The following is a 14,261-nucleotide window of genomic DNA, read 5'->3' as shown; positions in this document are numbered from 1 at the left end:
ACTCGCCTCTTGTCACCCCACAGTCGATGCTGCGATAAGAAGAGTTGTGGAAACAGGAACGAGACCCCATCAGACCCGGTCATCATCGACAGGTAGGCAAACACTGACCTGTCGACTTGGCCCATGCGGGGAAGACGTGTTGCATGTTGACATTTAATAAATCTAAAAATCTGGAGAAAATGTCACACGGCTGAGACGTGTGCTTGGTCAGAGAGAAGCAGAACACCCAGTTGTTTACATTTCAACAGCCGTAATCATCTCTTTGAGCAAAATGTGTGAAGCAGCAGTAAATACCATTGCAGTGGTGTGTGAGGGCGCGTGGACTCCTTCATGTGTGGTCACACACAATGTTTGAGTGGTTAGGTTGATGACTTAGCTGATGAGCAGTTCGAGTTACAACTCAAGTCTGATGCGTGGATGTGTGCGTATTGCTGGATAAATCTTAACCGACCCATCATGCTTTGTTGTTTTTAGTCGGCACTCCTCACACTTTTTTCTTAGAGTGCATGCACCGATCCTCCTGTCATCATAAACAACCAATGACTAATGCAGCAGCTCGCTTGATTTACTCTCAGTAAAGTAGGATACAAAAAAAAAAGGAAAAGTCCTGCTTGTAGATTTACGGTCTGGCCTCTGTTGCGTGGCACTCTTGGTCACCGTGATTAGTCTTGTATATTTTATCCTGGCATTCAATCATAATCGCCAATGTCAAGAAAACGCAATATTCAAGCAGATTGAATTTTCTGATCTGCATTCTGGTCATGTTAAAAAAAAAACATATTTGCTACTTGAGTTTTTATGTTGTGTTGACATGTACAAGAGTACGTGCGTGTGTTAATGAGGCAGTGACCTGTGCTATCTGATGAACACAGCTGTCCTTTTCTCACTGCTGCTCCGTCAAAAGCTACTCTTTTACCTGTGTATGTATGCGTGTTTGTGTGTGTGTGCTTCTATGTTTGTGTGTGAGCGCCACCCTGGTTCCGCTCCAGTGAAGCGGAAGGCCTCACCTCAGTGCTCCCTGAGACAGCTGCACCCCAACCACAGAGCTTTAGACAACACGCTTGCCCATCACTCTTTGCCCCAACCGTTTTTTGTTTGCGTGCGTCCGTACTTGTTGAATTTCTCATCAGTGTTACCGCACGCCGTCATTTCTCCTCAAGTTGCCCTGCAAGTTTTGGGCAGTGGCAACTAGCAAAACAGACGGAGGCACCACCTTCCCCACATTGAGCGTGCCGCGGTTACTCCCCTGACACTTAATGGCTCAGGTGTGCAAGGCCACATTAAGCAACAACAAATTAGAGCAGGCGGTGGGAAAACAACGGCCATATCTTCGCTTTCCTCTCCGACTCTTCCCGGACGGGAAATTAGGTCAGGTGAGAGGACTGTGATTCGGGGGGGGGGTCGCGATGGTTGCTCAAAGTGAAGTTTGAAGGGGAGGCGGGTTGATGTGTTTGCTCATTTAGCATCTATATAGTCTTGGCAGTTGTAATAATCAGGGATTCCTAAACAAACAAACAACTGTGCTGTCAAAGTTGACTCAATTAACATGACCCCCCCCCCCCCCCCCTCTCCTTCAAATTCATAAAGAAATACCATCAGCAGCCCCTCTCCACCATTGAAGTTATTTAGTTCGTTAAATAAGGGCTCGTTAGCCCACTGCTATTTCGCAGAGATGATTAGATTTTACAGCCCTAATTAGCTGGGCTAGCTCAAACTCTTCTGGAAGAGTAATGGGTCTCATTGCCTAATTAGCTCTCTCTCGTTAAGATTGGAGAAACAGGCCACGGCAGCAAAACCGCAGGAATGAGGGAAAAATAAAGGCAGCTAATGAGAAACTTATTTGATTGTTAGGAGAACAAATCAGTACAGTGTGCATTTCACAGCATCTGACGCGGGTACTGTACCCTACGCTCACTAGACACCCTCGAAGCAGCGCTTGTTTGTGAGAGAATTTGTTTGCACATTTAAGCGTCTACAAGAACTTCCTTGATACTGACTTTAATTACGAAGCCTATCGGTTGAGAAGTTGGCGATGCTTTCAATCCGCACTGGTGTTACTTTGAATTAGTTGAAGTGTCTTGTTTGTTTTAGCTTGAAGGAGGCTTCCCTATTTTGGGCAATTCAATGATTTACCTTGGCAAATGTGTGTCAGGGGAAGGTGAGACGCTCCTGTACACCTCTCTATGTCTTCCCCAGGGAAACATGTGGTCCACTTTAGCCTCTTACAGAAACAGGATAATATGAGGGGGAGCCCTTAACCCCTTCACCTCCACTTTCAGCTCTCCTCATCACTCCTGCTTAGCACGGGGTTAATCGTATGCAGACACTGCCAGTCATTCTGTGCTTTGCCTGGATGGGCCTCGCATCATGAACACATCTCCCTCTCACCCGTGGAAACCTTTGCTATCTCTTTGCATAGCTTCTGTCAATCCATTTCCTGCTCTTTCTGAGCAGCTTTGATTGCAGACTAATCTGCGCAGGGCACTGGCTCTGGCGCTGAATGTGCCCGCAGGTCCGTGTGTCCTCTCTTGCCTCACGCCACCTGTATCCTGTGGCCCTTTCTTGCCTGTCCAGCTCCACAGGGAGTCCCCCAGGCAGGCTTCCCCTCTTTGGAGGGCACTCTGTGACCAGAGATAAGGATCCGTAGGACACCCCTGCATATTCGCTGAATCCCCTCATCCCCACTCCCTGCCACCTTTCCAGTCACTGTGTTTTGGAGTGTGTGTTATGAGGTTGCCGTGTTTACATGCACAGGCGATGTTATTTCAGGTTAATTGCTGTTTTCAAGTGTGTGCTCATGGCTGTTTGTGTTTGCGCACACTCCTGCGGCCCGCTGTTGATGTGGCCCATTTCCTTGCATGCGCGTCTGTGCTGTTGTATTGGCGTCGATGTTGGTTGTTTCCCTGGGAGTGTGTGCGGTGATAGAGGCCATTTCCTGGCGAGTGTGTGTGTGTCTTGAGTGAAGAATGTCGGGCAGGAAGTGCTCCTCCCGGGGAGGATGATGTCATGGCGGTTTCCTGTTCTGCTATTGGAGCCGAATGGCTAGAAACATATTTTTGATCACCTCTCTGCCGCTTCAGGACTAGAACTCTCTTGGTGACATATGTGCGAGGAGCAAATACTCTTGGGACTCAGCCATGTTTTGAAAATGTTGTTTTGCAAGCTTGTGCATTCTGCCGCTTGTTTGTCACTCTCCTGCTAATTGTCTCTCTTTAGTGGGGAATCCCCTCATTGTTTTGGTTGTTGTGTTTAGATGCACTTCCTGAGGTGAGAGTTCATGTGTTGCCTTGGCTGGGCTAACGTGCGCTAGTGAATAATGTATTTCATTGACTTTATGTCAGCTCTGCCAGCCCCCCAAGCCGAGCCCACCCATGTTTAATTCATCCGTCTCATTTGTGTGTCCGCGAGTGTGTGCGTGTGTTTGTGAGCGCACACGCTTACGAATTTGTGTCATTTAGAGGCCCAGTCTGCACCTGTCCAGCCATTAGCCCGCTTCTAATTTGCATTTGATGCTAATGTGGTTTACTGGCAGCCCCTTCCGTTCCTGCAGCTTAGTTTCACTTTCATATCCATGACTGTGTCAGCGAGAAGGTGAAAACATACTTATTGTCGATACGGCTGTCATACCCTCTGCATCTCGCCTTAACGTTAACAGCAAAGGCATCATTTCCTTGTTTTTTTTTTTTTTTTACACTTTTTGCTACTTTAAATGCTACATAAACCGGTTTATAGCAAACCAGAGTCATGTGACATATGGTTTTGCTACACTTTTGAAGAAATGAGTGCAGTTTGAGCTACTATTTTTGTACTTGACTTTTGGTGGTAGAAGGGTTTCCATTGTACTTTTTGCAGGTTCAGGGTCAACTGCGCTAGACATTTGGTGGGTTGGCTTCAAGCTACTTGAAGTTGAGCAGGGCGTAGGGCCAAAGAGGCTGACTTACTGCCTCATCGATATGCACAAGTCCCCTCCCTCAGGTGCTGGCGGCTCTTATAAGAACACAAATATATACTCAGAGCTCTCAATCTCAGATAAACTCATTCCCAAATATGTATGGAGACAAGAACTCACTGCCATGTCTATAAAAACACACACACATACACAAATACGTTTTGACCTGCAGTTGCCTGCATCTGTTTGGCTGTGTTCTTTCTTCCCTGCAGTGGTTTCCCCCCTCAGGGTTGGAAGAAAGAGCGGCCCCAGGGGACGGACGGCTGGGATGATTGACAGCAGAGAGTTTGGAGGTCGAAGAGCCTCTAAAACAGGGCTCCCTCTTTTTTTTCTCTCACTCAAGCAATGTAACCCCCAACAACTGCTGCGCTTTCCCTTGCAAAGGGTGGAAAAAAAACATTGGTTGGGTTAGTTTTTCCAAATATGAAAGATCAATTCCAAGAGCTGCTTTTGGGCACGGATACAATCGGGGGTGGCTTATTTTATATTATATTTATATTTTCTTGTTGTATTTTAATTCCCCAACCCAATAAGAGAGATGATTTCACACACTTTGTAGGTCGTTAAACTAATGCCCTAAAGCTGAACGCAGGTAACAAACACTTTATTAGTCCTCATAAAAGGCAATTTACAAATGTCATAATACCGAAAATAGCTAGTAAGTAGCTCGCGTTTCTGCCAAAACGGCTTCGTCATTATTGTTTACTTTCCCTCCTTGACCTGGCCCTCTCCTTGGTCTTCTCCTCTGCTTTGGTGCCAGTGTTTGTTCTGTCCCAGAATGACAGGGTTTGGCCGGCCAGAGCTGGTCCAAATGAGTAGCGTCCTACTTCTCTGAAAGACATTTTTGGTGCGGAAATTGCAGGCCAGGGAGATAGAGATAGAAGGGGAGGTAAATAGAATAAAGATATATTTACTGTACAAAGGGCCTTGTGTGTGTGTGTGTGTGTGTGTGGCTATGCTGCAAGTGATGAAAGAGTAACATTTTCCAGGACTTAGTCCATGCCCTAGAAGATGCGCTCAATTTGCTTTTCAAATGAGGCGTGAAGAGCACAAGCGTGTGCCTCTCAGTGTGATGGTATATTTGCTGTGGGTGTGTGGGGGTGTGTGTGTGTGTGTGTGTGCGTGCGTATGTGGCAGAAGCAAGGCTTTGTTTTCTCACTGCTGATGCCTGTGGACAGTCAGAGCACAGCTTAAGTGCGCTCTCATGGCCAATGTGTTACACGGCTGTCTGTTTGTGCCTGTAATAGAAAAGACTCAGCAGCAGTGTGTCATTGAGCTGCATGCGCTCCCTGATCCCAGCCTTCTGTCTCTCACACACACACCCCTACACACACACATGCGTACACACCCTGATCTCAGGCCCAACGATGCATTGTTTACTCCTGCTAAGTGAGAACACAGACAGTACGCCTCATGCCAGCTCGATACCCCCAAGCTGGCGTCTCATTTCCTCCCAGGCCGTCTCCATTCCAGGCCCTCTTCTAGGGAGGGTTACCTCAGCGTCGTAGCCCAGGATGTAAGTCCAGGTGTCCAGGATGAGCGCTGTGTTGACCCGCTGTGTCCAAACGCAATGTATAGTCTGTTGATTGTTTTTCATCAATCTGTTCAGGAAGAATGGATCACTGGCCAGGCGATGTAAGCGTCGCTCTCAGTTTCACACGCCACAATGGAAGGAAGACCTGCACGACATGAAGTGGGTGGGGGGGTGGGGTGGGCGGTGCCGATGGTGGGAGTGGGAAGGTGGGAGCCCATACAGTGCTGTGAAACAGTGTTTGCCCTCCTCTCAAATTCTTAGTTTTTTGTATACTTTCACTAATATAAATAGACAAAGATAACTCAGGTCAACGTAATAAAAAAAAAAATATATATATACAAAAAAAAAATAATATATATATATATATATATATAATCAGTTAATTTAATAGGAATAAAATAGTCAAAGCTATCTGACCCTGTATAAAAAAAAACATCTGCACCCTAAACCTCTTAACTGGTTGAGTCACCTTCACCAGCAACATATTAATCTAAGCGTTTTCAATCTATTCCATTTTTTCCCCACGCTTCTTTACAACAGAAGCCCTTTGGAGCATGAAAGGTACAGATTTGAAGATTTGCTTCCCTATTTTGGAATCACCCTTTAGATAGAGATTCCCTATTCATGTTGACAGTAATCAATGACTGGCAAATAGAATCAAATAGTTACTCCTTGTACTTTTCCCAAATAAAGACTTGGCAAAGACAAATGAAAAATAAAATATGATCACAATGGTATATGGAGTAAATTTATACTGTGTGTCACTTCATCTACACCATATGGTGCCCATTGTGTAATACAAAGCATCACATTCACTTATTGAAAACGAATCTATTGTACCAGAAAGTACACTTTCACATTTTATCTGCCACTTCGAACTCCAGAAGCACTTTTCTTTTTAGTTTAAAATGGCTTACGTCAACCAGGGACCCTCGTTGTAGCATGTCCAAAGGTTGAGCCCAAGGTTGGTTGTTACACCTGTTGGTGCTGTCAATTAATGCTTGTAGACCTGGACCCTGGGCTACCTTGATGGGGAGATGTCTCTAACTCCCGTCATTTGTGACCGAGAGGCCGGCAGCAAAGTAATGATGAGCTTTATTGACTGTACTTCACAATGCATCCTCATTTAATGCTTATTAGCTGGCTAATTATACCTGGTCCACTCAAATCCAAATTCGATTAAGCACAGATTCGTGCACAGCCCTTGGACTTCAACTTTTGGTCACAAACTGATGGTCATATATTCTTCCTCAGGATTTTCTGTTGAAGAGCAGAATTCATGGTTCCATCAATCACAGCCTTCATTCAACTCCTGAATTAGCACAACAGCTCCTGGACTGTCACACTACCACCACCATGTTTGACTTTTTCTGAAATGCTGTCTTCCAATTTAAGCCCGATGTAATGAGACACACACCTTCTCGTCCATCAATAGAATATTCTCATGATCTCTCAATCATCTTTTCCTTATTGTTGAGTCATTACTATAAGGAATGCGAGTTCTGCAGTTATTTAGATGCTGATGTCTTGGGTTCCTTTGAGACCTCCTGGATGAATTGTTGCTCTTCTCTTAGTTAATTTTTCACAGCCGTCCGTTCCTGGGAAGTTAACCACTGTTCCATGTTTTTCTCCATTTGTGGATAATGGCTCTCACTATGCTTCGCTGAAGTCCTAAAGTTATTACAAATAGTTGTAACCTTTTCCAGACTTCGGACTGTCAATCACTTTATTTCTCATCTGTTCTTTAATTCGTTTTTGCATTTGTTTGATCATCGTAAACAGTGACGTGGGAAAGTGTGCAAAATAGTAAATTAATTTAAGAAAAAGATGAATATGTTCTCATTGCTCTGTATATGTAGAGTGACAGGAGCATTTGGGCCGTGCAACTCAAGAATACTGGACAGATCTTTTTTAAGAAATTTGTCATGTCTATTCTCCTTAAGAAAACATATCATTATCTCCAACCTTGTTTCAGCTTTAAGACATTGAGCGTGACTAATTTAAGCTGCAATGTTAAGGTACAAAACAATTCTTCAAGAGACGTAATTAAAACCTAAAGCAGGCACGTCAGCAAGTAGACAATTATGGTCATCAGCAGCATTCATCAAAGGAATGTATGTATTCCTTCTCCCCTAATATATTCTTTATTTTTTTTTATTTTGCATTAATCATCGACAAATGAGACCTAGCACATATCACTGTTTCACTTCAAAAAGCCGAGCTCGAATTTAAAGGCCTTTGTTTGTGTTTATGTAACTGACGGGGGAGACAAAGTAAGGCGTAGGCAATCGACAGACACTTTGTTGTTTTACACCGCCTCAGCCCTTTAGCGTCTGTGCTTGTTTGTTTGTTGGCTGAGTAGCTTGACCTCACTGAGAGGAGTGTTCGCTCCTCCTTGTGTTTGCCTTGCTGACTGCCACCCGAGCGTCTCTTCTCTACTTTCTTTTGCTCTATGCCCCTTTTGACTATGTGTTTTTCTTTGGTCCTCCCACTCATACTCCTGTTTTTTATTATTTTTTTGGTGGGGGGGGGTTAATCACACAAGGAGTCTTCCCGCTTTTGAACACTCTTACTCGCATCTTTGTCGATTCCTGCGTGTGACGCGGGGGTGAGTCATGCTAATTATCCCAGTTACTGGCTTCTCCTGCATAGCGGCCTTGATTTACATGAGGTGACATTCAGTTCAAACGCAGAGACCTTCGCAGCCTTTTTTTGGAAAACAATTAACAGTGCAGCGTTCTCCTGTATCCTCTTTTGCTCCTGATACACCACTCCCTCGCTCTCTTCCTCTGGCTATTGTCTTCACTAATACAGAAGGCTTGCAGGCAAAGAAGTGAGCGTGTTTGCATGCGGGCACATTTACAAAGAATTATGGGCCTTGTAAAAATACACAAAGTAGGGCCCTATTATTCTGTCAATGCTGAGAGAGAAACGGATACACATGCACACGGCTGTCCAATGAATAGCATGTATATCCAAATTTTGTGTGTGTGCGCGTGGGTGTGTGTGAGGGTGTGCGCGTGTGTGTGTTTTATTCATATTTTTAGCTGAACAAAGTTATGAGCTTTCCAACAGTGTCTTTCTATGATTTAAGGGTGCGCCTGAAAGGAGATTTGGAAGGTCATAGAGGGTATAAAATCAAGATCAAGTTATCTAACCATATTTTAAGGGGTTTGCATTCCAGTGACACCGTTGGTGTCCTTTTCCAATGACGTGAAGTACAGCAAAAACAATTGCTGTAAATGCTTAGGTTTCAGATAGAGATACAAAACTCGCATAAGTTTAACGATGCATTATATAAGAGACGGAGTGATGTTTAAAATGAAACTTCAATTCACTTTTTTTTCAAAGCCCAAACACTTACTGGTTCTCAAATACTGCAGCAGGAACATTATTGATGAAAAGCTGCAGCTATGACATCGTCTCAGAGAGATTTCAACTTCTTCTGCGTCTCATCAAACTGCTTTGTTTTGGTGCTCTCAACATCTAGAAGGCATATTACCATGATATCCAAAGTATTGCGATGATATGTCGTGATTCATCAACCAATGTTACAATCCTTCATTAATTTCTGGGTTTGGCAACAGAATTAAGACAGAATATTCTCCACAATTCCCAGCCATACATCTTGACAAAAAGGTCTTGGGTGCTCACAATTTTTGCAGTACATGAGCTTCTTGATGACCAAGTCTAAATGATCAATCTACTTTATTTATGTATTTATTTATTTATTTATTATTATTATTTATTAAGAATATATTTTGAATTCTTTATGTGGACAACATAAATTGTTCTCATCAATATAACAGGATGAAAACATTGAAATGGTGTTTTCAAAAAAATATAGACCTTTTAATAGCTGATAATAATTTGTTTGAATCCACTGAACCAAATGATGGCACCCAGACTAAACTTTGAAGAAAGGAGATCCATTCTAAAAATGGTACGGGAAGTTTGAAAACGCAGTTTTGCAAAGACAATTTAGTTTCAAGAAAGAACCACCAACACGAGTCGCCATCACTCGAATTAGGGATCACCACATTTTTTTTTTAAGCGGATACCTAAAAGACAATGTCTGTGCAATGAGACCTGCAACAGTCACTGAATTGAGAGCAACCACTGAACGTGAATGCAGGCAAATATCAAGGGACTTGTTTCCTGATGTGTGTTATTTCATTGCTTCTCGTTGTCGGCATTGCCTGAACCAGAATGGACAGCAGTTTGAGAACAGGCAATGACGAAACAATAGAATGCTGTTTGTAAATTCTTTTACATGTTGTAAAACGACCAAAATATGATAAAAAACCCATTTTAGAATTATTTAAAGTGTGTATCCATTGTTTTGCAGAAGTGTGTGTATATGTGGGGGGAAGTATGCAACAGGTGGATGACAAGGGACAAATTTCAACGGTTGATACGTGGGAGTCTACTTCTTTTTTTTTTTTTTAACTCACAGCCCTTGACAGGCGGATATATTAACAGTATAAAACTGGGAGGGCTGGCAGTGATTTGAGTTAATGCCATGAGGGCTGCCGACACTCCCTTGGTGAGCTACTGGTAGCTCACGATCTGCGTACTGGGCACCCCTCGGACCAACAAAAATGTATTTATATCGTAAAATTTTAAACTGTGGCCTGGAAACTACTAATTTTGTTTGACGTTGGACTTTTTCAAGGAGAAATTGTGGACAAAAGCGTTGGCATTGCCATAAATTCGGATGACTTTGCACAGATGTCATCCTCAATCCAGTTTACATATCAGAGGTGGAATATTTGTGTAATATCTGCGGGTCGCTCTGATATGGGTATGCTATTCATCAGCTTTTTCTACAAAGCTATGTGTGAATTTCTCATTGAATTACAAGTTCTAAAAACTTTTTAGCTCCTTTCCTATGCAGCCTCTCCTTCCTATTAGTGAAATTCACAACTTCATACAGTGTGTTCTGCTGCAAGTAATTACTTGCTCCTTAATTGGCAGTTATTCAGGGGTGAATGTAAAGAGAGGTTCGCGGGAATCCTTAAATTGTGTCTTATTTGTACAATAAAAGAGCCTGCACTTGATTCTTGCTTTTGACCCCATCCACGACTCCCATACGCCTCCCTAGCAGCTCCCGCATTCAAACGCTGAGACATACTTCCAAGCGCTGCCGTTAATGAAGCGCGTCTCTCTTCTGTCATGACGCCTCTGTTAGTGTGACAAGATGTTTACACGAACAATCACGGCGCCGCCTCTGATGCGGGTGGGGATGAAAGGGAGACGAGAGAGGAGGAAAGAAGTGGAGGCAGAGACGTGATGGTGAGTGTCTGCTTCTGTCTGTTTGACAGGAGGACAGTTGTAACAGTAGCCCACTGAGCGTGCAGACAGAGACATGGGGAGGATTCACCAGCCAGACAGGCACACAGAGGGAGAGATGTACCTAGAGGAAAGATGCTCTGATGGAAAGATGCTCTGCTTTTTTGTGTCCTCTCACAGGACCGCATTCTGGAATCCAAAGGAAAACAATTAGATGCGCCCGCTTCCCCCCTCGCAGTCCTGCAGTGTTGATTACAAATGAGCAAACCTGGCATTTATCACATTACTACAAACATTTATTAAAGCCGGTTCCCCTCTAAAGCTGCAGAGATAACAGTGGGTAATTGCAGAGACTGGCTCTATTAGTTAAGTATGCCTAATGTCACTGCCTCCGAGCATTAATGGACGCCGTAGTATTATGTTCCTCCTCTCATTACCACCCCACTCCCCCTCAAACACACACACACACCTCTCCCCATGCATTGACCCTGCAGCAGGAGTCTGTGCCACTCTAATGAGAAATGGAAAACACTACTCCACATGCTCCAAGACATGCACACGCACTCACACATACAAACAAATGGACACACACTCGGCGGGAACCATTATAAGGGGACTGAAAGGTACAACAGTGTAATCACACACGCCGTGGGAAACAATTGTGGCCTTATCAGAGTGATCATATTATAAAAGTTTAATAAACACCAAACGGCCTAATGGTGAATTAGCCTGCGTCTGCCCTCTGTTGTGCTAAACTATAATTAGTGATTCAACAAAGACAACAAATGTTTTCACCCAGAGTTTTCCAAACGCTACGCATTAGTGCGTTTTATTTATTATCTTGCTGGCCAGGAATTAAAGGGAAAATTGTGGCTTGGTGATGATTTGTCAAGTTTTCTTTGAGACAACAATGTCGCCAGCGTTGTCACTGAGAGAAATGAACACACACGCAACACACACTGAAGCCCTGCGCGGACGGTTTGGCTCGTGCCCCAGTCTGGTTTTCTAAGTGCCACTTGAGATGTGTATGGCGAGTGGAGGATGAGTGCTTGAAACAGTGGAGAAGGAGGCGGAGGAAAGACAAAAAGACACAGGAAGTGATGGTGCTGAATGACTGAATGACATGGAATCAGTTAGTCAAGAGGGTGTGCTGGTGCCCCCGCCCCCACGCACACACACCCTCTGCTCAACTAAAAGCTTGTGTGTCCCCTTTTTATTTGTCTGAGAGCATTTCCATGTATGCGGTAATTGACGTTAAATCGATGACAATTTGTAATTCACAATCACAAGGACCTATCACTTTTTTATGGAGCCTCCACCCTTGCTCATCAATATTACATCAGGACCCTGACGCTCATGGTGAGGGAGCAGGGCGCTTAGAAAATGGCTGAGGGGAGAGAATATGGCTTTCGTCCAATGTGTGTATGAGTGTGTTTGTGTGGTGGGGGTGTGCGCGGGTGGCGGAGGGCATCTGCTGAGGTTGTAGAAAACGTCGCTTCCAGCATACACAAATGTGCAAACGCGTACCTGACCCCATGTGCGTATATACGCCCTGCATACGTGTGCGGGGGTGTGCGTGTGTGTGTGTGCGGCATCTTTGTGATGTGTTTATGTGTGTGGGCTTGCCAGGTGAGTGACAGCCTTGTATTGATCTGTGGGAGGCCCCGTGTCATTAGACCCAGTATGGACCAGCAGGCACACGTGGAGGTCAGGGCACAGAGTTTGTGCATGTGAGTGCATGCGTCCGTGTGCGTGTGTGCATGTGGGGAGGAGGAGGAATGGGGGACCAAGTGTTCAGTAGTGACAGGCTCAAGCATCTGAAAGAAAATCAATCGTGTCATAAGAGGAAGGTTTCCTCCAGCCTTCTTCTCGCCCTTTCTTCTTCTTTCCCCATTTTATTCTCATTCTTTTCAGCTGGGAGAATCTCTGCAGGCACTTCGTTTTACACTTTTCACCTCTTCTTCTCCGAACGCCCTTTTCGTTTTTGTTTGTTTAAAAGAAAAAGATGTGCCGAAGGCACAAACACACAGACACACATTCACAAGCACACAATATGACTCCCGGGTCACAACAAAGGTTTCATATGTGATGTGTGGATCAATCTGAGAGGTTATCCTGGCAAAGGCAGCCATTAGTGACAGAACTGATCCTGGATCATCCCTCATTAACTTAAAGGGCAGCAAGGCTGTTTGTCCAGATAAAAGAAAATGACCCCAAACCAGGACCAATTAACTGAGAGAAATTGACAGCACAAGTTGCTTTGTTTCTCCAAAGTTTCAATCCAAAAGTAGACTTTTGTTTCATTGTGAATCCAAGCTGTCCTTCAGTTATTTATTATGAAGGATGAGTGTGCACACGCTAACATATACACATGCACACACACATGCACGCAGGGCAAGCATCCACCTGTTCTCCTCTCTCGCCTGAGGGCACTAGTATGGTGGATAACAGTTTGAGGGGAGCCGCCTGCAAAACACTAATCAGACCGAATGCTGCCTAATTAGCACAGAGTCCACTGATTGGCTTACAGCAATAATTAACACAGGTGAGAATAATTAGCTCCCCATAGACCTGTGTGTGTGTGTGTGTGCGCGCATGTGTGTGAGCGTGTAAGATGTTATTATGCAGCCTCGGTCCCCAGTGAGACTTAGCAGGCAGAAGAAGAATCAAACTCATTACAGAAACCAGGCCAACCTGTGTTAGGTGCTCCGCTTTCCCACACCCTGAGAATTAGCCACAGCCAGATCCACCTGCCGTGCGCAAGTCCCGCCTTCGCCTTTCTTGCTTACTTTGACGGTTTTCTACTTCGTCCCATTCTCTTAAGCCCCCCTCCGTCAATGATGACTGAAGGTGCGTTTGAGGAATTTCACCGTGAGGTGAACCTGCTAAGATGAGATGAAACACAAGCATGGGGCATCTTTCTATCATATTCTGTCTTGCTGCTGGTATGCTTCTTGCTTTTATCCCCCACCCAGCCACTTCCTCTTCTTGTATTAAAAAAAGAAAAAAAACTCTTTACAGTGGCGATATAGCCTGCAAGCGGTGCTCTTCTGCTCTATAAAACTACACAAGACATTACTTACCTGCTGGCTGTGTATCGGCGGCACAGCCACCATGAGAGAGAACGCAGGAGATAATGAGAATGACAGAGATGGACGGACGAAGGATAGAAACGTGAAGACTGTTTTTGCACAAGTCTGGCCATTGTTCATCAGCCTGTGTAGCAGCATGGTGTCTTCCTATTTTTACCAAAGTGCTGCTTCTTTGATCAAACCAACATCACACAGCGGAAGACATGCACGCAGACAACGAGAAGATTCTTTTTTTTTTTTTTAAATCGAAGCACAATTGACGGCTTGTCACTTTTAGCTCCAAGGCACCGACGTTGCAGAGTAGTTAGTGATGTATCTCAGAAGGAGATGGTGGAGAGTAACACACACACCCCCACACCCCCACACCCCCACACACACCTTCAAGAGCCTGGCA

General features: G+C 44.4%; 1 protein-coding gene across 3 annotated transcripts in view; it reads left to right on the top strand.

Moving 5' to 3' along the window:
• The window catches only part of ebf1a (EBF transcription factor 1a), a 68,392-nt gene that overhangs the window by 5,443 nt on the left and 48,688 nt on the right, over window positions 1-14,261 (top strand). For all 3 annotated transcript variants that reach the window (XM_088293794.1, XM_088293793.1, XM_088293795.1), the window contains exon 6: window positions 24-92. In XM_088293794.1, coding sequence (XP_088149920.1) covers window positions 24-92 — 69 coding nt within the window. The remainder of the gene's footprint in view (window positions 1-23; window positions 93-14,261) is intronic.

The sequence above is a fragment of the Idiotropiscis lumnitzeri genome, chromosome 4 (assembly GCF_059441095.1).
Source record: "Idiotropiscis lumnitzeri isolate Australia: NSW breed Sydney's pygmy pipehorse chromosome 4, RoL_Ilum_1.0, whole genome shotgun sequence".
Taxonomy (NCBI): domain Eukaryota; kingdom Metazoa; phylum Chordata; class Actinopteri; order Syngnathiformes; family Syngnathidae; genus Idiotropiscis; species Idiotropiscis lumnitzeri.
This window is presented reverse-complemented; position numbering and strand designations above follow the sequence as displayed.